Here is a 25,678-nt window from a genome sequence, read left to right as displayed (position 1 = left end):
TCTTCCGCATCAAGTAGCCATTAACCACCACTTTTCTGATTCCCCTGCATCCACCTTCCTTTTTGGTTTTGACACCTGTCTGCCCCTGTTGCTCTATTCAGAACCACCCTCCATTTTCAGTGTGGTCTCAGATGCCACATTGCTATCTTGCCTAATCTTTCAGTCTCCCATCACCTCCCTATCACTGCCTTGTTTGAAATTCAGCCCCAGATCAATTCTCCCACTTGCTAAAATGGCCTCTCACTTGTCCTCTTCTTTATTAAACACTGTTTCCTCTCTGATCTCTCAGCTGAGTTCTCTTTTTGGCCACCGGTACCTCTCCTTCACCATCACCCAACTGCCCTCTGGCCCTCCACCCAGTGCTCCTACAATCTCAGATCAATGTCCACGACTTATCTGTCACTCCCACCGCTCTTTGTCCTGCTGTCTACTCCATAGACCTGGTTGTCAGTTCACTCCAGTCCACTCTTTCCACTGTCAGAATATTCTTCAGCCCTGTGTCCCACCATAAAGTCTGTCCCACCTACCCTAACTTCACTTCATGTGGTGTTGGGCACCTCTGGAGAAAATCCCATATCTTCACAGAGTTTCTCCACTGTAAATCATTCTTTCTTCCTTCATTTTTGCCATCCTCCTGGTCAAGCAACTTCACTTCTCCACCCTAACTGAATCCCACACCTGCAATCCCAGATACTTATTCATGGCCCACTATCTGAAATCCTCTTGGGCTATTATTTAGAATCTTTCTTCATTTTCACTCAGTTTTATAAAGAAGTAAATGATTTGCCCTCTCATGTGTATCTGATGGCACATGGACACGTGTGATGCAACTTCCCCATTCCAGTAACTAGTCAGCTAAATTAATGTTTTCTATTCTCATTATAAGGTTTTTTTCCAGGTGTGAATAATTTTTCATCTTCTGCCCGTCTCCAATGTCATTTTAATGGAAAATTGTGACCAAAAATTCTTTCATGATATTTAAACACCCAAACAAGGCAATGTTGATAAACAAGATCAGAGACAGAGGCCTGAAAATGAAGTGAAGAATTATATACAGTAAGCAAAATTTTTTGATTTTTTTTTAGAAACATCTTGATCATTAGCACTTCCTCAGGAAAAGATGTGAAGATGCACGCATTGCTGAACTCTGACACTTGGGAATACCTCTATTGATCATTTTCCAGAATAAAACTGTAACCATGTTTAATGAACTCGCGTGCCAAGAAGTGCTGAGCTGCTATAAATGTATTACAGACTTCTGTATCAGACAAGAAAATGCAAACTATATGTTAGATAAACTTAAAAGATATTGAGTGATGAGGACTGGGTATTTTAGGAACTGGTACTAGGATATGCAGACTTTCACCACAAGGTTATTCATTTGAATATGGTCCAGATTGGTAGTGAATTAATATTGTTACCATCTGATAGATGTTGTTGCCCCTTGGGCAGTTTAGGGGGCCTTGCTGGGTTGTTTCCATATTGAGGGGAAATTGATAACGAGTCAAGTCTTTCTTGGGTGCAATCCTGCTTACTTACAAAGATGTACAGAAAAGTCCTGTTTCCCCTAAACAGTAGAAACAAACAGGAGGTGGTTTCTTTGTTTCAAAGTCCTCGGCTGCATTCCAGCCAGTTTTGTGCCCCAAAAGAAGCTCTTTCTTTTGGCTTCCAGGGCTACAGTCACCAGTACTTCTCTTTCTTTCTCCTGGCTTTCTGGTCACTTCCTGTTTCTGACACACCCAGACACACCAATCAATGCCCCAGCCCCTGCATTTGCAATCAGGGAAACCTCTCTTATTCTCCCTGAGCTAGTTCTTGCTTGGGCCTTCCCAAATGTCCCAGTGCCTTGGGTGGCTTCTATTACTTCAGCTGTTTTATTCCATAAAGGAGCTTAATTGCGTCTTCCATTTAGCCTGAATGAAAGGTGGATAGCATGCTCGACAACAAGATCTGTGATTGCCCATTGATCAAAATACATGCTTGCTAGTAGCCACCTACACCGGGCAGCACAATATTCAGTGGCAGCTGCAATATGAATAAGGGTTTAGATTGAGTAATTGAGTGTTTCTTAACTACTTACAGCTAGCAGTCCCAGTCCATTTCCTAGTGGTCAGGAGTCAACATCACCCAAGAAAGCCACCAACCCATGATAGTAACCCTGCTATCAGCTTCTTCAGAGACAAGGGTCCAGGTTTTCAGAATTGGTCGGCCCCCATTAAGCCACTGAACTTCAGTCACCAGCTTTTCAAAAGTGCATGGCAACAGATTCATTGTTCTCAGTAGGAGCTGAGCACGTTTAAACAGCTGGCCAATTCAGCTTGGTACCTAAATGGGTGCTGAGCTCTTGTGAAAATCTGGATATAAGGCTTTAATGGTCTGTTGTGACTAAACTCCCTTTTCAGTCCAAGAGGACATCTCTTCAGCTCAGGGATCAATCATATTAGGAAAGAGGACATGTTAATCCTGCTGTTGCACATGTTACACTTGTTCCTTTGACAAACAGAAGCAGTTAGTCTCCCGGGCTGTCAGTCTGGTACCATCTTTAGGACTACATTCACTTTATTCTCTCTCTTTTTTTTTTTTTTGACAAAGCTCTGGTAAAAATAAGTTAGATCTTAATTATGATAATAGACCTAATAGAATGTAAAAGAGAATATGGCAAAAGCTCTGCTAAGAGTTAATTTAAGCGGTTGTCTTGATCTGTCTGACCGAAAGGTGGAGTGATATTTACTTGTCAGTTCTATGAATAACACCATATGCTGACATGCCTGATAAGCGTGTCTCATAGTCACGGAGAAGGAAGTAACTTTTATTTTTGCAAAATTATGACCGTCAATAATCCTGCACTAAGTGGAGGGAGATGAACCAAAAGACTTAAGGTATTTTCCACCTTGTCACGGCCATGACTATATCAGACTGAAATCCTGGCCCCACTGAAGTCAGTAGGACTTTGATGGGGGTGAGGGAAAGGATTCTGCCCCATGTATTCAAAGGAAACAGAGAATGGCAAAAAGTACTGTTGTAAAATGCATTAATATTGGTCCTGATTCTACTGTTGCTTATGCTCATGCAAATAAGGAGTAACTGCAGTGAAGTCAATGAAATTACACAGGTATAAAACTAATGTTATAGAAGAATCAAACTACTTTATGGAATTGCATTTAAAAAGGGACATTCAGCAGAGCAATATCTATATATTATCCTTATATTTCAGTCTTTCCCCTACCAGTACTTTTTTTAAAAAAAAACTTATATATTGGTTTCTTAACTCATTTTCTACTGTCTTTCAGTTTTGCAAACACTGACATCATTTAGCGAGAGAGCCCACACTGTGGTTAGACTGAAATTAACGTTATGTTTTTCCTGCACATCAGTGGCTTGTTCAGAGTCTTTCCAGGCACGGGGAGTAAATATGCAGTCATCATTAAAGAGTGGGCATGTATTTTATTTCATTACATAGGCCCAGGTTATTCCATCAAGCCACCACACTGGGTAAATCTGGTGTGGGGCTGCACTGCTGTCGTGGATCTTACCCCATTGTAGACACTGCAGAAGGGTCAGCAAGCATTCCCCTATGCAGCTAGTCATGATAGCAACTCTTATCTAATCCAGGGTGAGAATGGATAAGCTCCAGGCATATAAACCAATACACTTTAACACATGTGCAGGCCAGAGCAAATGTGCCTCTTCCCTAGAGCATGTAAATAATCCCCCTCCTCCTTTCCCAGGGCAGGAAGATGTATTCAATTCTGGTCCCCAGAAGTAGCAGTGAGGTGAACTGGGCCTTGTCCCATTCTCTTCATTCACAGGTCAGCCTGCTATGGAACCTGTGGAGCATAGAGGGGAATAGCAAAGGGCATTTTGTGGACCCTCCTCCAGAACTAGTTTATGGCCTTTGACCAGTTATCTCATGGAGAGGGAATTTAGAATTATATTTCCACTTGCAAACAGTGACGAATTAACTGCCCATTCAAAATCCATAGTGATACATTACTAGTTCCTTGTGATACCAGGATATGTTTCTGCAGGTATGACCAGGAACCAGAAGCACACACAACCTGCTAATCAAATACAGATAAGTGGATCTGTGTGTATACATTTCCCATGCTTTGTTTGGAATAGCCAAGCCACACAGAACAAACTGTGTTGAGGGTTTTTTTATACCTCATATTCCTGCATGAAGATGACAGTAAAGATACATGGTGTATTGTATAAAAAGAAAACAACTGTAACAAATGGAGGATATAATCTACCCTAGGTTTGCCAATTTCGGTTGGCCCCATTCCTCGAGGTTTCATCACATGACATAATCTTTAATTAATCTTTAATTTCTGGAGACTCCAGGACGATCCTGGAGGGTTGGCAATCCTAATCTACACTCAGCTGGGCGCACGCTTCCCATCTTAAGCACACACACACACACACACTAGCTGTATTTAAGCTAGTCCTTAAAAGTAGCCGTGTAGCAGGTGGGTAGCAAGGGTGGCGGCTCAGACTGGCCACCTGAGTACAAACCCATCCAGACCACAGGTACGTACTCAGCCCAGTACCTCTGCTACAACGTGTGCTACCCCCAGCTACAGTGCTATTTTTAGCACAGTAGCTTGAGCAAAGCCAGCAGTGTCTGTCTGTCTTTCTGTGCTGGGAAGTGCACTCCCAGCAGCATTGTAAACGTATCCTAGGGTATGTATACACTGCAGTGTAAACCCAGGGTTAAAACTCAGGCTCTATCCTAACCCCTCTTCTGTCTAGACATGAGTTGCTCTAACCCAGGGCTTGGACCCAGGGTCCCAGGGTCTTCACAGGGTTAGAGGGGCCGAGCCTGAGTCAAGCTAGGGACCCAAGGTTACAAGCCCTATTGCTTTGCAGTATAGACATAGCCCTACCACACTTACGCTCTGGGAGTCTGCCAGAAGTATTCCACAGCCCCATGGGTGGACTTTCTTTGTCCTCTGGACAGTCAAGTTTGGTGGACAGTCAAGTTTTCCCACAGTGCACCACAAACAAAGGGCTAGAGCAGTCACATTTTGGGAAGGTGCTAGGAAGTCTGGGTTATGGGGGGTTTGGACCTGGATTGGTATAATGCAGTACAGATACTGGAGCCCCAGGCTGGGACACAGGTTTCAAAAATTCTTAACCTGGGCTTATACGTAAGTGTAGACGTTCAAGCCCTAGGTTAACAAACCCAGGGTCTGATACCTCAAGTTCTACTAACCCTGGGCTTACATTTCATTGTAGACATACCCTTAGAGGTCTAATCCTCACTCATGTAGTCCTTTCTAGTATAATCTGTTCCACTTACTTCAGTGGGGTGACTTGCATGAGAAAGATCACTTCCAAGAGCAAAAGTATGGAGAATCAGGCTCTTTATTGCAGCTACTCCAAACATAAGGAAACCGAAGAGTGAAATATCTCAGTACTTACAGTTGAAGTACCAAATAACCTGAGAAATGCTTGTAACAGGTCACAGACTGACACAATTAATGTCCATGGATCAGCGCCACAGATGTAGTAAATTGGCTTAGCTCCACTGAAGTCTATGATAGGGCAGGCAGATACATTTCATTGAAAATTTTTATTATTAAAATGGATTTTGACCAAAATGAAAAATTAATTTTCATGAAAACTTTCTTTAGGTGGAATTTTTTTCAGTTTTTTCAATGAAAAAATAAAAACTAAAACCATTTTGAATTTAAAAAAACTGAAACATCATTTTTTAATTTTCAAACACCTAAAATTTGTTGGTTCCTGGATTTTGTTAAAAACTTCAAAAAATCTGTGGAAACCTTTGGGAAAAAAACAAGTGTTCACAATTTTTCTTGAAAAATAATTGGCATTTCATTCATCCAGGTCTAGTCCATGGAGCTATGCCAATTTTCATCAGCTGAAGATCACCCAGTATGTCAAATCATTCTGAAATCAGTATGGAAATAATTTAAAAGTTTTTTTTGAAGTCTTCTACTTTATCTAAATCTTTGCTAATAACTGTTTAAATCAGAGATAATCTATTACTAAAGCAAAGTTTCAGTAACATACCGTACTGATCAATGTGATCCAGTCTATTCCAGTCAAGGGATAAACTGAATGTTATATCTTTCACTAATGTGACACCACATTCTGAGGATTCACATTCGCCTTCACAGTTTGGCACAGTGAAACATAAACACAGTCTGAAATTAAATTAAGACAGCTGGATATTGGCTTCACTTTGCTTGGAAGTCTGCTCTGCTGTTGTCTTGATCTTCTGGCCCTATTTGCATGGTGTTCCTTGTGATCACTGGCTTTATGTCTTTGAAAGAACATTTTCTGTTTTGAAAAGATGTTAATGAAAGGAATAATGCTTTACCTGATAATGTCACCACGGTTAGTGCACCAGCATTTATAAAAACAAACCTAGTTGCAAGTAGTGGCTGACAGTCATTTCCATCTGATGGCTCTTTGGTGGCATGTTTGAAATGAGTTGGGTGGTTCTTGGTTTTGCTCTCCGTGGGCATATAATCACAACCCATAAACTACCACCACGGCTAGCACGCTTGTTAGCTCTCTCAATGGAAAAGCCACGCATTAAAGGGTCATGGAGACTGAACTACCCTTTCATTCCTATACTTCTGTACAAACCACCCAGAGTCCTGGGTATTTACTCATGGGCGCTGAAGTATGCATTGCCACAACTTCTGTGCTACAGCACCCTGGCTATCTCGGATACATATACTTAAGCTTCAATCACATCCTGTGATTTCAATGCACACATAGCCCTTGTCATAAATATAAAGGGAAGGGTAACCACCTTTCTGTATACAGTGCTATAAAATCCCTCCTGGCCAGAGGCAAAACCCTTTCACCTGTAAAGGGTTAAGAAGCTAAGGTAATCTCGCTGGCACCTGACCCAAAATGACTAATGAGGGGACAAGATACTTTCAAATCTGGAGGGGGGGGGGAAAGGTTTTTGTCTGTCTGTGTGATACCTTTGTCTCTTGGAACAGATCAAGGATACAAGCCCTTCAACTCCTGTAAAGTTAATAAGTAATCTAGCTAGAAAATGCATTCGGTTTTCTTTGTTTTGGCTTGTAAATTCGCTGTGCTGGAGGGAATGTGTATTCCTGTTTTTGTGTCTTTTTGTAACTTAAGGTTTTGCCTAGAGGGAATCTCTATGCTTTGACTCTGACTGCCTGTAAGATTATTTTCCAGTCTGATTTTACAGAGTTGTTCTCTTATCTTTTTTTTGTTCTTCTAATAAAGTTCTGATTTTTAAGAATCTGACTGGGTTTTTTGGGTCTTAAAAATCCAAGGGGTTTGTGCTCATCTTGTTTATTTTAAAGGAAAGGGGGTGTAAGGGCTTGGGGGGAATATTTTGGGGAAATAGGAACTCCAAGTGGTCCTTTCCCTGTTCTTTGTCTAAAACACTTGGTGATGGCAGCGTTTTACCTAATCCAAGGGCAAAGACTTTGTGCCTTGGGGAAGTTTTAACCTAAGCTGGTAGAAATAAGCTTAGGGGGTCTTTCATGCGGGTCCCCACATCTGTACCCTAGAGTTCAGGGTGGGGAAGGAACCTTGACAGCCCTAGAGATGGTTACCCTCCATGCCAGGGACGAAGCATATTGGTGAGCAGTATCAGAAACTAGCACTGATGCTCTCCATGCCATACATATCCCGTGCGTAAACAGAAGATATTGGTCTCCCAGTCTGCTGATCTGGCATATTCAACACTTTATATGTTACGATATAAGGGGGATATGTTGCTTAATCTCTGTAATAGAGGCATAGTATTGAGAGAGGGAAATAAAGAAAAAAATCTGTTTTTTTGCTATTCAGGTTGTTTATATTCTAAGTGAATCCTTTAGATCAGTGATACAGACTGAGGCTCACACAAGTGGCTCTTTAATGTGTCTCCTGAGGTTCTCTGCAGCACATGGCATTAAAACACTGTGTGATTTAATTATTAACCAATCTAAGTTATTAACCAATTTGGATGTTTTTACTCTGTTATTAGCCAATTGTAACTGATAAAATAATAATTCTTGGTCAATCATTTTGCTGTGAGAATAGTATATATATATACACACTAAATATTTCTCCTGTCTTACTGTTTAAATATGAATATATAGTACTGTAGTAAATGAAACAAAGGATTCATACTAGTGTGGCTATTTTTGGGTAATGATTTGGCTTCTGAACTGCGGAGGTCTGAGCATCACGGCTTTAGAGTTCCTGGCCTTATTTGTTCAGAGATACTGTGCACCCACAACTCCCATGAATTGCAGTGAGATCAGTGAAAACTAAATTAAGATTGGATATTGTTCTAAAAGATACACTCAAACTAAAACAGGAGTTATCAGCTTGTGTGAATGAAAGCAGCGTTGCCAGCTCTTACAATTTTATTACACGTCTTGCGACATCGGGAAGGGTTTTTTTGAGCACTACCTGCTGTAATGAAGAGATTACATGAGAAACTCAGCTTTCATTTAAAAAAAAAAGTGGGGTTTAGGCATCCTAGTTTCAGAGAAAAAACTTTAAAGTGTGACCCGTGTGAACCATAAAGACTCAGAAACCAGAAGGCCAATAAGTAAAAAGAACTCTGCATTTATTATTTTTAAAAATCCCATGATTTCTGAGGCAGCCTCGTGATTTTTGAATGCTTAGATTTAGGAATACTGTGAAATTCTTGGGCCTGCATTATGCATGAGGTCAGACTAAATGATCCCTTCTGGCCTTAAACACTATGGATTTCAGCTCTGGGTGTTCAGCACTTTTGAAAACTAGTCCCTAAATGTCTCAGGATTCAGCAGCTTGTGAGAAACCTCAGTCGGTGTATTCAATGGAGCTAAGCCAGCTGATGATATTTACACCAGTTGATGTTGTACCCGTTTATATGTAGCTCCACATTTGCTGCAGGGTTGGAGTGGAAAGTCAGGTCTGTGCTGAACTATTGAAGTCAGGGAGGGAGACAACCTGAATTTGTAAGTAGCCAATTAGTTTTCTTTAACGGATGGATGCTTGGATGGACCCATTTTTATTATTTAGAAGTGACCTTGGACTAATTAAATTATCCATCCAATAGCATGCAGCAAACTACAATTTTTCATCTTGGCTTGTATCGGTGTTTGCAAGGTATCAGCAAACTATAGGAATTCAGATGAACAGGACCAGATGTGAAGGCAGCTCTATATATCACGGGATTTAATGCAGCCTCTAATTTCATTTTCTGCTGGCTGGCTTGGAGAAGCCACGTGACTTTCGCTTGCTACATAGCTAGTGTACATGATAGTTGTGGAAGGTGGGGCTCCAGTGATGCAAATCATTTTGTTTTATGGTGCAGGCATATTTTGAAAGTAAGGTGGAGTGTTTTTAAATCATCAGTTCTCCTGTGCCAAAAAGTAAATATTATTATTAAACAATGAATGGCATCTTTTTATTGCATCAGTGCTTTACCTGTGCCCATATTTCTATTGCTTCACATACCATTGACGATTAAGCTTTATTAAAGTATTCTCCTTTTAGAATGAGTCTAAAGAACATTATAAAAACCACAGGAATTGAAGCTTTTTGCTGTGGTGCTCAGCTTGGACTATTTCTGCAATTGTGGCTCTGAGAAATCATTACAGTTCATAGTCAAGGACAGTTTGTTTAGATCTATATCCCATGGACCTGACTGGGATCTCATTTAGACCAGTTTTACACAAGTGTAGCTCTACTTACTTTTGTGGCGTTACATCCGATCTACATCAAGGTTACCGAGAGGAGAATTTGAACCCAGCAGACCTAAATTTGATCTCTCTTACACTGGCATAAATCCAGAATAGCTCCATTAAAGCCCATGGAGTTTCAGCAGTGTAAAATCAGTGTGAGAGGCCAATCAGGGCCAGAGTCTATACATGATATACTATTACATTTTCATTTCTTGGCGATTGCAGCTCCCTTCACTATCACTTCTCCAAATCCTAGGTCTTCAGACTTCAGCGTGTGCAAAACTCCGCTGCCTTCCTTCTCACAGAAGGAAACAGAACCGCATCACTCTTCCAACAACTCTACCAGTCCATTTCAGGATCAAGTTAAAAAAAACCCCTCCCTGGACTTCTACAATATACCCTATGAGCCTTGGTTTTCTCTACTCCCCACTCCCTCTGCTCATTTATCAGTGGCCCTTTGTGTAATCTTGCCTCTCGGTATTATTATTATTTATTATTTGTATTACCATAATGCCAAAAATGGCAACGTAGTGCCGGTATTAGTGTAGTACCAGTGTTACCGTAATGCCCAGTCATGGGCTAGGGCCCCATTGTGCTAGGCACTGGATGAACATAGAACAAAAAGACCAAAGGCCTTACTGGTGCAAGATCCTTGTCTTCTGCAGCTTTTACCTTTATGTGTTGTGTTGTCGTGTCTTCTGCTTCTTAAAGAAACAACACACGGGTACAATGGAGTCCAAATAAACACGTTTACTAACCAAATACAATAGGTGTGACTGAGTAACTCACACACAGTGCTGCTTTGGCAGGGTTCTGGTTACAGTAGAACCTCAGAGTTAAGAACACCTCAGGGATGGAGGTTGCTCGGAACACTGAAATGTTTGTAACTCTGAACAAAGTGTTATGGTTGTTCTTTCAAAAGTTTACAACTGAACATTGATTTAATACAGCTTTGAAACTTTAGTATTCAGAAGGAAAATGCTGCTTTTAAAAATGAAACAAGCACTGAAAGTTTCCTTACCTTGTCAAATCTTTTTTTTAAACTTTCCCTTTATTTTTTTTAGTAGTTTATGTTTAACACAGTACTGTATTTGCTTTTTTCTGCTGCCTGATTGCGTACTTCCAGTTCCAAACAAGGTGAGTAGTTGTCTGGTCAGTTCGTAACTCTGGTTTTTTAACTCTGAGGTTCTAATGTACTTCTGAAACATAGAAGACAGTTAGCACCGCGAGAGGGCTCACAAACTATTGAAAGGAATACCACCTCATTTTTACAGGCTATGTCAGGGGAGGGCAAACTATGGCCCATGGGCTGGATCTGGTCCATCAAGCTTTCAGTCTGGCCCACAGGATTGCCAGTCCCATGGTGCAGCAGGGCTAAGGCAGATTCCCTGTCTGCCCTTGCCCCGCGCCGCTCCCAAAAGTGGCTGGCACCACGTCCCTGCGGCCTCTGGGGAAAGGCAGGGGCAGAGGGCTCCATGCGCTGCCCTCGGCTGCAGGCATCGCCCCCCAACAGCTCCCATTGGCCAGGAACAGGGAACCATGGTCAATGGGAGCTTCGGGGTGGTACCCACAGGCAAGGGCAGCACATGGCAGAGGCGCCTGCTCCACCCCACACCCAGGAGCCACTGTCGGACATGCTGGCCGCTTCTGGGAGCAGCGCAGGGCCAGGGCAGGCAGGGAGCCTGCCTTAGCCCCACTGCATGCTGCTGCCACCCCAGAGCCGCTCGAGGTAAGCAGCAGTGGCCTGGAGCCTGCACCCCACACCCCAGCCCCCTGTCTTGAGCCTCCTGCCACACCCTACACTCCTCCTGCACCCTAACCCCTTGCCCTGAGCCCCTTCCTGCACACTGTACCCCTCCTGCACCCCAACCCCTTGTCCTGAGCCCCTTCCTGCACACCACACCCCTCCTGCACCCCAACCCCTTGCCCTGAGCCCCTTCTTGCACACCGCACCCCTCCCACACCCCGCACTCCCTCCCGCACCCCAACTCCCCGTCCCAGCCCTACATTCATAGCCCTGCATGCAATTTCTCCACCCAGATGGGGATTTCAGGCCAAAAAGTTTGCCCACCCCTGGGCTATATGCATTCTCAGGAATTGACCTCTGCATTTGTAAAGCTCCTATTGCTGTAATATCTAGGCTTTGTTACATTCTTTGAACTCAAAGTGAGCTCTGTTATGACAAATAGTTTCCCAATAGGGGACATTATCATGTGATTACATCTAGAAAATTAGACAGCTCTGCTCTCAGGAAGTGCTTGATGGGAGAGGACCGTCCCTGTGGAGAGAAGACACAGTCTGGATGTTACACTGTCTCAGCTTTGTCTCTTTTTATGCTTGAACACTGAACAAGTTCTCTCCAAAGTGAGACCAAACTCTTCCTCTCAGACCCTGTTTTAGCCACCAGTTACTGTCTTGCAGAAGAACCTCGCTGGGTCTTCTTCCACTCTGTCCCTTGGGGACTGTCTCAGGAAAAAGTTTAGTTTTGGGGAGTGTCCTGAATGTGGTATAACTCAGGCTCATTCTGTCTCTCTTGGTAGGGTGGGTCATAGCCTGGAGCCTTGTGTGTAGAAAACATTGATTTTGGCTGCTGAGAGTTTGAGGCAGGGTTCTGTCAGCTCTAATGTCCTAGGGGGTTTGAAGCTGCCCCAGCAGGTAACAGAGAAGTTGTTTCCAAGATTGTGCCAGCATAGGCCATTAAGGGCCTTAGAAACTAGATTTTTCAAGGGTACTCAAGTGCCTAAATATTTTAAAACGCACCTGAATAGGTTAGGCACTTAAGTCCTAGGCCAGATTGAAACCAGTATGAGTTAGGCACTCAATCTGCTTAGACACGTTTGAAAATCCCATTAGGCACCTATCTGCAATTTTTAGGTGCCTAAATACCTTGGTAAATCTGGCCCTTAGTGATCAGGACAAATATTCCAGAACTGGAACTAAACGGGTAGCCAGTGCAGGCTGACAAGCATATATGTTACATGCTCTCTTTGACCTGTTCCACTAAGGCTATATCTACACTACACAGCTTGTCGTGACATGGCTGTGTTGCTACAGCAGTGCCGCTAAAAGTCGTACTGTGCAGCCGCTGTTTGTCGGCTCTCCTGCCGACAAAAAAACTTCCACTCCCAACGAGCGGCGTTTGCTGCCAACAAAGCGCTATTCGCACTGGCGCTTGCCGTTAGCAAAACTTTTGTCTTTCGGGGCGGAGGGGAATTTAACACAGCTGAAAGACAAAAGTTTTGTCGCTCAATTGCCCGTGTAGACATAGCCTTAGGAGTCAGGCACTGTGGAATGGAGAAGCTGCAGTTTTTCTTGGATTTCACTTTCAATCCCAAGTACAGCCCACTGTTATACTTCACTGGAATAGAAGAAGGGAACTGATGCCCCTCTCATTCACGCTAGTTTTACATTGGAGTAATTGCATTGAATTCAATGAAGTTTCTCCTGATTTATACCAGTGTGTGATCAGACCTATTCTCTTTAAGAGACCAAAATATGGAAAGAAACTTCACATGAAGGAACTCAAACTGTGTCTGAGCCCATAGGCATAAAGTTTTTTAAAAAATCTTGTCTTTTGCAAATCCTCTTCTCTTTGCGCTGATGCTCTGTGTAGCATAATTTAAATTGGTGTAGATAGAAAAAGAAAAAGAAAATCCAATGTTGTTTATATCAGACCACTCAGAATAAATTAAGATAAAAACCATATATCTCCAGACTTTTGATTAAGAATATTTTCTTATGGGTAGCATAAGATATACTTTCCCAAACGCTGCTGGGAAAAGGGCTTGGGTACTATTCAAAATATCAACTCAAAACATGCCAAGAAAATTGACTGTATAATTGTTCTTATGGTTCCAGTGAATATTCGAAAACACATGCTGTAAGGGGCAGCCTAAATAGACATTTCAAAATTCCATATGTCCATTTTCTTGTTCTCTCTCAGCTCCATTTATTTCCTTTAAAAAAACTGACTCATCGATTTCCATCAGTCTTCGTTATTTTGCATAAGAATATGCCATATTCCAAAAGCTTAAGGGACTGCACACAAACTATGAGTCTTGGCAGTCGATAATTAAGCAGAAAGAATGCCAAGTGAGTACTTGTAGTGACTATAAATTGTTCTTTTCCTTTTTTTTAATTTGCCCATACTTTGTATTTTCTTGTTGTTCACATGAATTAGTTGTCTATATTGCTCATTAGACGGGCTGATTTTGTATTGAGATTCCTTTCAGTCGTAGATCTTTTTCCCTTCCTCGTTCACCATTTTCCGTGTGCTCTAGTGTGGTCTATTAATGGAATAGATCATGGTAGGCATTTTCAAAAAGCTTTTTTCTTCTCCTAGGCTTCAGTGGCTAATTAAAGAGGTCGTTGCTAAGAGATGATGGAAAGCATCATTGAGAGGCTCTGATGTGCTCTTTCTTACCTTCAGCATACAGGTTTTGGACCAAAGTCTGGGAGTAAATGGGATGGCAGCGTCCCAGAATACTTCTGTGACCAGACCTGTGACAACGGACAGAATAAAAGGGGACTGTGCCAGTCCTGGGCCACTAGGAGATACAGAGTGGAGCAGGACAGAACAGGACCTTGGGCAACAACTAGCCATGTTGGGGAAAGCACACGAGTTCTTTCAGATCTGTGATGTGGAGGGCAAAGGCTTCATCGCTCGGCGTGACATGCAGGTAAAGCAAAATTGGTGAAATGATGCAGTACAATAGTTTTACCATATACAAACCAACACGTAAAATGGAAGCTCAAAGCAAATGTACAATTTATAAAACGCAAATCAATTGATTTTCCTTTTCACTTTAACTGGAGTAACTCCACTGACTTCATTGGGGGTTACTCCTGATTTACAGCAGAATCAGAAATGTGTTTAGTTCATCTATTTTCTTTACATATTTTGTCAACAAATGCCATTCCAAGCCATTCATCCTCTTTCCCCAACCAGTAAAATGGTACAAAAACTCAGTCGGAACATATTTCTAAATACACTTATGCAAACAAAAGTGTACTCTATGTTATTTTGATATGTTCACATTGTGCTTATTAAATCAATGTTTTGTGGAAATAATTTTAAAATGTAAGGGGCCTAATTCTGATCCCATTGAATTCAATGGCAAAATGCCATTGATGCTATGGAGAACAGGATCAGGACCATGCTGTGAAAATGTGCAGAGGGATATTCTATCATGTATGTTGTGGAAAACAACAACAACCCACTCTGAGCTAGTCATGTTTTACATGCAGAGCACTCCTTGGGTGTATTCATTAATTTTTTACTTCAGTGCTAATGGATTAAATAGAATTTAGGAGCAGTAGCAAAGTAGTGACAGTGGAAATGTCTTAAATACAATTTTTGGAGGATTTAATACCTTCACATACAAAGCTGCTTAGTGTAATAGTCAAAAGTGCCCAACACATTGAGAATTACCCATTCTGAAAAAACAAATCAATGCTCAGGTTATTGCCAGTTGCAGGTTTTCTGTTGTGTGTATTTATGGATTTTTTCAAGTTACTTGTTTAAAAAAAATGTTAGAATAAACATTTACTGTTGGTTGTAGTGCTTACTACACTGTGTAGTCCCACTGAAGTAATTGAAATCACAGTAGTAAGTGTGTTATTCCTGGTAGTAAATGTTTGAACATTTGGACCATTAGGCATCTTCCTGGATCACCATTTTGTTTTATTTATGTATATGGATTAAAATGGTAAAAAGAAAGTAGGATTTAATTTTTAATACAAGAGAACCCTCACATATTTTCAAACTTTAATGTCTGTTGCTACAGAGAGGGTAACAGATATTTATTCCCATTCAGGTCTGAGTTCTACACTTACAGAGGAAATGTAACTCTATTTGCTGTGAGCTTCTGAGAAGGGTGTTAGAGAACTTCTTTGAGTTGCAAAGAGAAGAACGTAATTTTGTCTTTGATTTCACAACATGAAACAGCTCTTTCAGGAGCTGTTTAGCATGCATGATGAGCTTTATATATGAGTAAATCTCCAATTCATTTAAAAATAGATATAAAGGGCACTAGGACTCAGTGACATGAAACCACTTGAAATGGCATTGCATTTTGCTTATTTTTGTTTCCAGCTAAGCGGATTAAAGATGAAATTACAAAAACATCCTTTTTGAAAACACCGGGCCTGATTCTCCTCTCACTAAACCATTATGTAAATCTAGAGTAATGTCACTGAAATCAATGCAGTTTCACTGGTGTAAAATTGAGGTGGGATCAAGTCTCTCCCTTTGACTTTATATTCTACCTGAGGTTAAAAGTTGAGAATTAAAAAAATACAGAGTCCAGCAAATTGTGAAGTTACAGTTTCTCCATTAGTGTTAGCTCAGATACTCAGAGCCTGCTTGTCACGGAGTGGCTGTCCCCTTTAAATGAGGCAGGTCCAGTTCCCCTGTGGTAGAATCAGTGCTCCCAGCTTGGCCAGTTAGGAGGGAGGGGCAGCACATAGATCTGGGGGAAAAGGTCTCCAGGGAGAAAGCGCAGAGAGCTGGTGCTCAGTTAAAAGAACATAGGAGAATCTTTCAGTTGGCCCTGAAGCAGGAAAGACTGAGAGAGGCAAAGGGAAAATCCTCTGGGAGCTGTAGCCCAGGGTGTGCTGAGGAATTGTTTTCATTGGTTGTGGTTTTTAAACCTATGTCTGGGAAATAAAACTGCCTGGAAAGAGACTCTGGATATGGCAGTGGGTCTTTTAAGGCACTGGCTTGTCCTCAGCCCACATGTTGCTCCACTGAAGTCAATGGGAATCTTCTCAATATCCCACCCACATATACAGAGCAGGTCTTGCCCTGTTTATCCTTTAAAGCGAGGTAACCACCACGCCCATTCAGATGAGGGGAGCCTTGCTCTTGCTAGTTCTTTAACTACTACTTTTTTGAATCCCATAATCTATTCATCCCTGAACACAACTCTACGTCTGTGATATCAGACTCTTGCAGTAACATATACTGCAGATTAATTTATATCCCATTATGTCACTCTGATTTTTAAATAACTTTCATATTGTTCTGATCCATTTTTGTCTCACTGATTCCATATCAGATTTGCTCAGTTTCCAAATAAAAGAGGAGACACCATGAAAAAGAAAATATAATATAAAATAGTTTTATGTTTATTATAATAAAAATTAAATTACCCTAGCAAATAATGTACAAATATAAAATATATATTTAAATACATTTCAATAATAAAATAAAAATAATATTTAAAATAATAAAATAGAGAGGTAAATTAAATTAAAAAATAAAATAGTAACATAAAGATTAATAGAATTGTCAACACCAAAATGTTTTATTTAGAAAAATCTGAAATGTTTCATTTCAAACTTTTCAAAATGGATTTTTTTTGGGGGGGGGTGAGAGGAATTTCCGTTTTGTAGGAAACTTAAGAGTTCTCTCATTCTAAATTACTGTTGTTCTTGTCTTGCTCTTCAGATTCTTCTCTTCCACTAACCACTTTTATAATAAATAGTGTAATGGAGGCATGGTTTGTCATTTCAGAGACTTCATGGTGAGCTACCTCTTAGCCTGGAGGAGCTGGAGAAAGTTTTTGATACTCTGGATGCAGATGGCAACGGTTCACTTACGCCAGAGGAGTTCACAACAGGATTAAGTGAGTTTTGAAATGCAAATCTGTGTATACCTCCATCCATGTTCAGTACTTCACAGACATGTAAGGAGACATGGTTCCCTAAGGAACCTGCAGTGTAGTTCTGATGCATGCAGTCAACCCTGCACAAAAGGCCCCTCTGACATACCTGAGCACAGTTCTGTTCCACCGTTATTAGAAGACCTCCTCCATTATGCAATTAATTTTTGTCAGGCACTTGATTAGTTGCTTCAGAGAGGTTTCATGGCACCAGAAAGGAGTTCTAGGGGATGCCTTGTCAGTAGGTCTGGTCAAAATTTTTCCATCTAAACTGTTTTTCAAGGGAAAATTAGGTTTTCTACTAAACAACATTTTTCACAAGAAGGGTCAGCTTTCCATGGAAAATTTTGATTTTTCAGCCGCCCTCCCCCCCCCCAAAAATGAATGGCCCAAACCCAAAATATTTTGATTAGGGAAGATTGCCACAGTGCTTCAAGGGAGCTGTAGTTTGGATGCCTCATGTTCCCATTCTCCTCCGTGGCTTGGGCTCCCTGGCTGGACTGCATCTTTAATGTTGCACCATGGCCAAAAACTCCCTTGGAACCACTGCCTCACCCTCCAAGAAGGTGTATCCTGATATCATCATAGCACAGGGAGCCTGGCCTGTAGCCGATAATGGGGGCATGACTTTGTAATGATGTATTACAAAGTCCCATGAGATAGAACAGCAACATTTCTGAATCAAAATATTTTGGTTTTTGTATTTCCAGGGGGGGAAAAAATCAGAATTTTCAGCTGAAAACTTCCCCATTTTTCAACCAATTCTATTTTTAGGAGATGAGTGCTGAAATACTTTGGGGAAGAAGTGTGTTTACAGGACAGGCCAGAGGCTTGCTCAGGCTCCCACCAAAATCAATGGAAAAATACCATTGAAGACAAGAGGGAGGCTGACTGATTTGTGAGAAGGAGGATAGGGTTCCAAACATTCAGGACTGGCATGGAAAAAGACAGGAAGCCAAGAGTGGGAGAAATACACAAAAAAGGGCTGGAAGGAGGGAGGTTTGGGAAGAGTGCAGGGAGTCAGAGGGCCAGTTGGAGTGAGAGAGACTGAAGGGGCAGAGTTCTGAAGGACTGTGAAGATGAAGATGAGAAGCTTTAACTTGATGTCAAATGGAAGAGGAAGCTGCTGAAAGAGATTTGAAGAGTGAGGAGCTATTGGTAGAGCAGTCAGAGAGGAGAAAGATCTTCAGGGCAGTGGTTTGGATTGACTGGAGGGAGAGACAAGGGAAGCTATCCAGTTCTGTGATGAAAATACTGTAGATACTATAGAGACTAACCAATTTATTTGAGCATAAGCTTTCGTGAGCTACAGCTCACTTCATCGGATGCACCTGTAGACACTATGTATTTTGCAGACAGTTTCATGGTCAAATTTTCTTCTCAGATGTACATGGCTCCCATTTACTCCAATGGTCCTGAATCCAAGGCCAGAATGTGGTCTGCTGTTTCTAAACACATGCACTGGGCCAGATTCTTAGCTGGCATAAACCAGCATCAACTTACAGCTAACAATCTGATCCACTGTGAATATTTTAATAATCGTTTGGCCATCATGATGCTACAATTATGATGTGTTTCTGCATCAGCAATAGGCATGAGATTTTAGAAATGTATGTAACTCAAGACAGATACGGAAAAGTCCTGAGTAGGTAGAAGGAGCTTCCTTAAGTCAACAGATTTTTGCAAATATGTAAAGTTGAATGGGGAAAAAGCAGCTCAAGGAAGATCTAAGTTTGATTGAGAAGTACATTAGGGGCTCAGCTGGGGATCCATTGTAGGCCAAGATCTGATAACATGCTGAAAAAGCAAAATATTAAAATATCAGGTAAAATTATTATTAATACCTATTATGTATTTATTTTATTATGCCGGATCCTTCCATTTTTATTCAGTCCTTACTCAGACAAACCCACTTTGAAGTCAAAGGGAACTGAGGATGCTCAGTGCCTCTGGAAATCAAAACACTTATTTATGAGTTTGAGTGCCTGAATCTTGTTACCAGATGTGCCTGTTACTTTGGGGTACGCTCTTCTGGGGGAGTGGGGCTCTGTAATTCTATCAATGTACTGCTTATGTCACTTGTAAGTTCATATGGAGCTCTACTTTTCCCTTCTGCAAGTCCCCTTCCCAATGGAGCTACCCTGCAGGACCTAGGTTCCCCAGGGCTGGGTTCCTCCAGCCCTAGAATGAGATGAACACACACACACACACGCACTAACAGAACCAGTCTGAGCGGACCGGATCAATCAGCACCCTCCAGCTGATCCCCTCATGTGTCCCTGTACTCAATGGGCTGGGTTAAGCAGCACTTTCAAGCTGTCACCCTTATGCGCCCCTGGTCTCAATAGCCTGGGCTGAGCATCACTTTCAGCTGCCTCCTGCCCCCATGTACCACAGGTTTAACATGTCCCTATCCCACTTTCACGTTACACTTGTACTGGGAGTAGCCCACTTGATGAGCAAACCCCACAGGATTTTTGGGCACTACAGGGATCTTTAGCTTAGGTAAAAGAAGCGCTGCTGCAGAGTAAATGGGGGAAGCTAAAAACACAAACGAGTAGAGTTCAGAGAGAGAGAGAGAGAGAAGCAACCAGCTTAACCATAAAAGTTATTTATTGAATAATAGTGATGACTACACAAGGAGGGCTAAACCAAGATAACATACATTATTAAAGATTAATACCTGAGGTAGAAAGCAAAATAAAGAGAGAGAGAAAGAGGGGGTTCTCACCCATTCCATGGAGCTTGAACTGGTCGGGGTTCCCAGGTGATGGTGGTAGCTCAGGGTCCTGAGGGCAGGAGACAGGCAGAGCCCCCAGCACAATCAGTCAGGAGATGGAGTCCCAGTGGAACTGATGCAGTTTGGATTTAAGCATCAGAACACGGACTGGAGGGTGAGTAGGGATTTTTGTAGAGAAAATACAATGGTTCAAGAGAGAACACTAGATTTGTTTATTGGTAAACTGATGACTCAAGGGTTTTCTTTAGGCTAGACAATAGGAGCTGATCACTCTTGGCTCTGGGTGGAGTTTTCTTCCAGGGAGCTCACCAGGCAACTAGGCTGCTTCAGTATTTTGGATATCAATCAAGGATTTATAACTAGAATTGGTCTGATAATTGCTGAGCTGGGTGTGTGCAAGCATAGGTTTATTAGCATCTGGAGCAGGGATTCCCATGATGCAGTGCGTGCCTGCTTTTCTGGTCCAGAATTTAGTGCGGTTCTCTGTTCCTCATTCTTTATGCTAATCCCTGTCCCATCTTTCATGCAGATGAGGCTAGGGGAGTTGTCTCTGTTCTTCATTCTGTATGCTAATGGAGATGTCTTAATCTTGTCTCCCTTGTCAGGACGGGTCTAGGTGTGCCTCCCAATGCCCTTCACTGCTCTCTGCAAGTTTTTTTCTCTGATGGATTTTGGTTTAAACAGAGGCTGGGGGAGAGGGGGTGTCTTTCATGAGTCAGACAGGCTGGATACTAGACCCTGGTTCCCCAAGAACACAAAGCTGACTGGTATCAATCTAGGCATGTAAATTTGAAATTTTTGGCCTGTGTGGCTTATCCAGGGTTAAATGGTGAGTTAAGGGCAAACCCAGGAGTAAAACCCAGAAGCCCTGACTCCAGATCTCTTGCTCTAGTTGTGTTACGAATTACACCTGGTAGGACACGCATTCAACTGCTGCGAATTATACCTTGTAGGACACGCGCACAAATGCTACGAATTACACCTGATAGGACACGCGCACAAATGCTACGAATTACACCTGATAGGACACGCACACCAATGCTACGAATTACACCTGATAGGACACGCACACCAATGCTACGAATTACACCTGATAGGACACACACAGTTCAAATCTAGGCTGAGGCACAGAAACAAAGTCCACAACTGCAGAGTTCCCAAAAGACACTCAGTTTATTACAGGTTTCAGAGTAACAGCCGTGTTAGTCTGTATTCGCAAAAAGAAAAGGAGGACTTGTGGCACCTTAGAGACTAACCAATTTATTTGAGCATGAGCTTTCGTGAGCTCACGAAAGCTCATGCTCAGATAAATTGGTTAGTCTCTAAGGTGCCACAAGTACTCCTTTTCAGTTTATTACGCTCAAGCGTGGTGCCCCTCTGCTAGCCAAGGGGGGACCCTGAATACAGATTATACAAAGGTTATATACTTTTTAGCAAAGCATGTTGCCCTTGTGCATCGGAAACCTTAGCCAATAAACAAACCCTTGTCTTATCTACCACCTATCCCTGCTTGGTGCATTCCTCGTGCTATACCAGTATGTTAATTACACAGCGTGGTCCTAAAGCCATGCATCAGTAACTTTTATTATCAGAATGGGAGGCCTCACATCAAGGCCAAGAGACAGGGAGTTAGAGACTGACAAAAACCAGACACTGGGAGTCAAGGCAGGCTGGAGACAAAGAGGAGGATTTTCACAGGGATTCAGTATCTAAGGATCACTCCTCCTGGTGTACGACGTGCTGGCATTTAAACAAAGGTGGGCCCCAAACCAAAATGGAGTCACACGTGCTAACTTTTCCTTAACAAGTTGATAGGCCACATTCCCTCTTCAAAACGAGAAAACTAGCGTTTTCCTTCCTACCCAAACTCTGTTTGTTGTGAAGTTCAGTCGTGGGGACTGTCTGCAGTTGGAGCTGAGGGTGTGACGGCCAGCTCATGTAGGCATAGTTGTACTAGCTCCAGTGTTCGATTTGTCATGAAAGAGGTGCTGGGGCTCAGCTCTGGCCAGTCCTGGCACAAATTAAGCCCTGGCTAGCTCTCATTGAGCTGGCATTAAAAATAGTAATGTAGCAGTGATAAGAGGTGGCATGGGCTAGCCATACAGAGAACAAACCTGCCCGAACCCAGTGGGTACATACTTGGTGCTGCTAGCCCATGCAGCACCGTGCCACTACCCATGCTGCCCCGGCTCCACTACTATGGTTAGTGCTCTAATTCAATGACCACTAGCATGAGTACGTCTACATGAGCTGGAAATCACACCCCCAGCTCTGAGTGTAGAGACAGCCTGGGAGAGCCTGCTAACAAATGTCACTGTTTCTTTTAATGACTTCTAGTTACTCTATAAACGGATTTTTAAAATGATGTGTACATCTTTAAATTTTAGGTCAGTTTTTGTTTGGGCAGATGGCCTCTGTGAATGAAATGCATGAGTCTGACAATGAAAATGTCTATCAGTCTAAGTGGGAAGAGAACTGTGCTAAAGCTGATGAGGAGGATGACGAGGACCGGCAGTTCTCAGATCTGATGGACCGGCTTGGAACTAACAAGATCTTAGAAGAGTAAGTCATACCAGCCGCAGTATCGACAATGTACAATTCATTATCTTTTATGATTTAGCTCTTCATTTGTTAGAAAACCCTGGGCCTGATTCTCTTCTCATTTACACCCACTGTGCACTGGTGTGTCAACCTTGACTTCAGTGGAGATGCATTTGACTAACTGCACAGAGAGATCCAGAATTAGGGCCCCTTGCGATGTAGCGATCTCATATCATTCCTTGGCTGCTGCAAGTGATGGAATTAAAAAAACCCTGCATGCAAAATAGAGCAGGTCAGAAAAAACCCCTGAGAGCCACGCAGTTGTGCCTCATGAGGATAACACAGTTAAACTCTCATAGTCACATGCCTTTGTGCCATGTGGGAGCAACACAAATGAAGCACTGATGCGGCACATGTTCTGAAAGTACATAATATTGATATACTATCTGTGTATTCAAAAATGGCATAATTTGCAAATAAAGAATCCTTGGAGAGCAATCCTTTGGCAAAGACCACTTAAATTGCCTTTATATCAATTAAGAATAACAAAAATCGTGAGTTCTCTTTCAGACCGGTGTAGTTATTAATGATTATTAATAATAATCATTAATCATTTACATTGCGGTAGCATCTACGAGCTCCAGTGATAGACCAGGACCCTATTGTGCAAGGTGCTGTACAAAAACAGGACAAAAAGATGATGACTGCCCCCCAGGGGCTTTCAGTCTGTTTGTGTGACATTTGTCAATTAAATAAAATTACTGCTCTAAAATATGAAGTTGTCAGAATGCTGAATGCTGTGATATTTTTTCTTTTTACCTCTAACATCATTTTCATTCTGATCTCTCCAAATGATTTTGAATTAGTCTGTTTGTCTTTCCTCCACTGAAGCTTACCAGGCATTATCCAGTAAACATTAGATACATACTGTTCAGTAAGGCTAATTCAGGAACATGCTGATTGTTAAAATAGCCATCAGGTCTTACATGTTCCTGTGGGGCATTTCAAACACAAACTGTGAGTTTAGTGATTCTCTGAAAGCTCCCATTTGTGAGGGAAACAAGATGTAAAGAAATTGTGCGGAGGGCAAGAAAAGAGACCATAGCTTTGATTTGTTTATTCACTGAAAGACAAGTTTCCTATCCAAGTTTACACAGATAGGCTGTGCCTTACTTTCATTTTTAAGAGTTAGAATAATTGTGAAATGTTTTGTGTTTCATACTGCCCAGTTCTATGCTGTATATAATTGAGACAAGGTCGTCTACAAGATATATTTATAAGCTAATGGAATGACGTGCAGAAAACTGACTGCAAAAATATGCTGGACATGCAAGAGCCTCCCTAGTTGAGATCACTGAGCAGTGTGGTGTGTAGGCCAAAGTCCACTAAAGTCGGTAATGGGAGTCTTTCTGTTGAGTTCAGTGGGCTTTCACTCAGTCCCTAGATACTTGATTCTAAGGTAGAGTTCAGAATATTAATTTACAATGTGGTTGTCTCTGCTCCTCTAGGGCCTTGATCCTACAGGTCCTTTCATGGTGTACAGAAGTGGTAAACAAGCTTATATTCTAGTTCAAGCGGGAATGGAGGCTATGCAAGTGCACATGTATGGTTGAGCACAGGAGAAAAGAGAGGGTGTGGGTGGAGAATGGGCAAGTCTCACAGGATGTGGCCTTAAGTGATCCTCTTCATACTACAGAGGTTCTTAGCTATCCTCTCTAAATCCTACTCCCTGTAATAGGCAGGAGTAGGTTGGCAGCTGTGCAGCAGGGCTTTCATTCCTGCAGGATCAGATTCCCCTGCTTTTCCTGTCATACTCACCACTTTTTACCTTGAATTTATACAAGCAACACTCCACCCCTGCACTGTCCAGGATGGAGCCTTTAATGTGCATGCAAAATAGAGCAGGTCAGAATAATGGAATATGAAATTCACAGGAATTTTGGCAAATCTGAAAGTGCCTTTTATCCTGTTGTGTTTTGCAATGATCCAATGTTTCATTTTTGGCAAATGTTTTTAAATAAAACATGTTTTGGTTTTGAAATGGGAGATTTCTGAAAATGAAATGCTTCAATTTTGAAACAGTCCCACCCTGGAACTAAGCTGATCAAACATAATTGGTGAAGTGGAAGACCATGGATAAAATTTTCAAGTGTGTAAGTGACTTAGGAGCCCAAGTTGGCACTTCGGAGCTTACGTCTCATTGACTTTCAATGAAAAAGGCTTTAAGTGAGTTTGCCCTCTGTCCAGCTCCCACTGGAAGCAGTGGGAGTCTCTCCGCTGACTGCAATCAGAGCTGGATCAGGGCCTGCATCAGAAGTAATAAAACATGTATCTCTTCTCTAGCCTAACAATAAATCTTTTGCAACCACTAATTAGATATAGTTTCTGTGGTATCCATTATAAAAGGAAGCTCTGACCCCTCCTTGTGGAACAGTCTAAGAGATTTTATATCACAGTCTAGGGATTTCAGTAATGCTCTGAATGACGCATATATTTAGAGAAGACCTAATAACTAAGAATGAGCTGCTGAAATTTTCTTTGTATTACTAGGCTGCTGCAAACATCTCCTAACAAACGCTTTATTCTCTTTTCTTTTCATCCCTCAGCGAGAGAAACGTAAGACAACTTTGGTCACAACTGAGAAAAGATGAACCTCGTTTACTTTCCAGTTTTGAAGAGTTCCTGGTCAGAGTTTTCTCCCAGCTCCAAGAAGCTGATAATGAAAAGAATGAATTGGAGTGTGCCCTGAAAAAGTTTGTACATCTGTTTGTTGTGTTCTTTCTGTAGTGCTTCAGATGTATTACATGCTACTTGCCATCAAAATCCAACAGGGGTTTCATCAACCAGTCAGCTTGCTGGGGAATTAAAGATTATCTACTGATCAGAGGTATTTTAAAGCAAACATTAGCCAGTCATCACTAGAGCTGGTCAAATTATTTGCAGCAGAACTAATTGGCTGGATTTAAGTCTTCCTTTCCTATTCACTAATTGTCTTGTCTGAAATTCTTTCACAAATGTCTATTATTTCATTCTGGTTTTAACAAACT

The 25,678-nt window shown here is 41.8% G+C and overlaps 1 protein-coding gene across 1 annotated transcript in view; it reads left to right on the top strand.

The window, feature by feature from the left end:
- CRACR2A (calcium release activated channel regulator 2A) overlaps positions 1-25,678 on the top strand; it is a 93,405-nt gene that overhangs the window by 5,384 nt on the left and 62,343 nt on the right. Inside the window, exons 3-6 of the mRNA XM_073314558.1 lie at positions 14,116-14,365; positions 17,203-17,314; positions 22,478-22,652; positions 25,238-25,384. Of these exons, the coding sequence (XP_073170659.1) occupies positions 14,153-14,365; positions 17,203-17,314; positions 22,478-22,652; positions 25,238-25,384 (647 nt within the window). The 5' untranslated portion in view covers positions 14,116-14,152. The remainder of the gene's footprint in view (positions 1-14,115; positions 14,366-17,202; positions 17,315-22,477; positions 22,653-25,237; positions 25,385-25,678) is intronic.

Source organism: Lepidochelys kempii, chromosome 1, assembly GCF_965140265.1.
Source record: "Lepidochelys kempii isolate rLepKem1 chromosome 1, rLepKem1.hap2, whole genome shotgun sequence".
NCBI classification, from domain to species: Eukaryota; Metazoa; Chordata; order Testudines; family Cheloniidae; genus Lepidochelys; species Lepidochelys kempii.
This window is presented reverse-complemented; position numbering and strand designations above follow the sequence as displayed.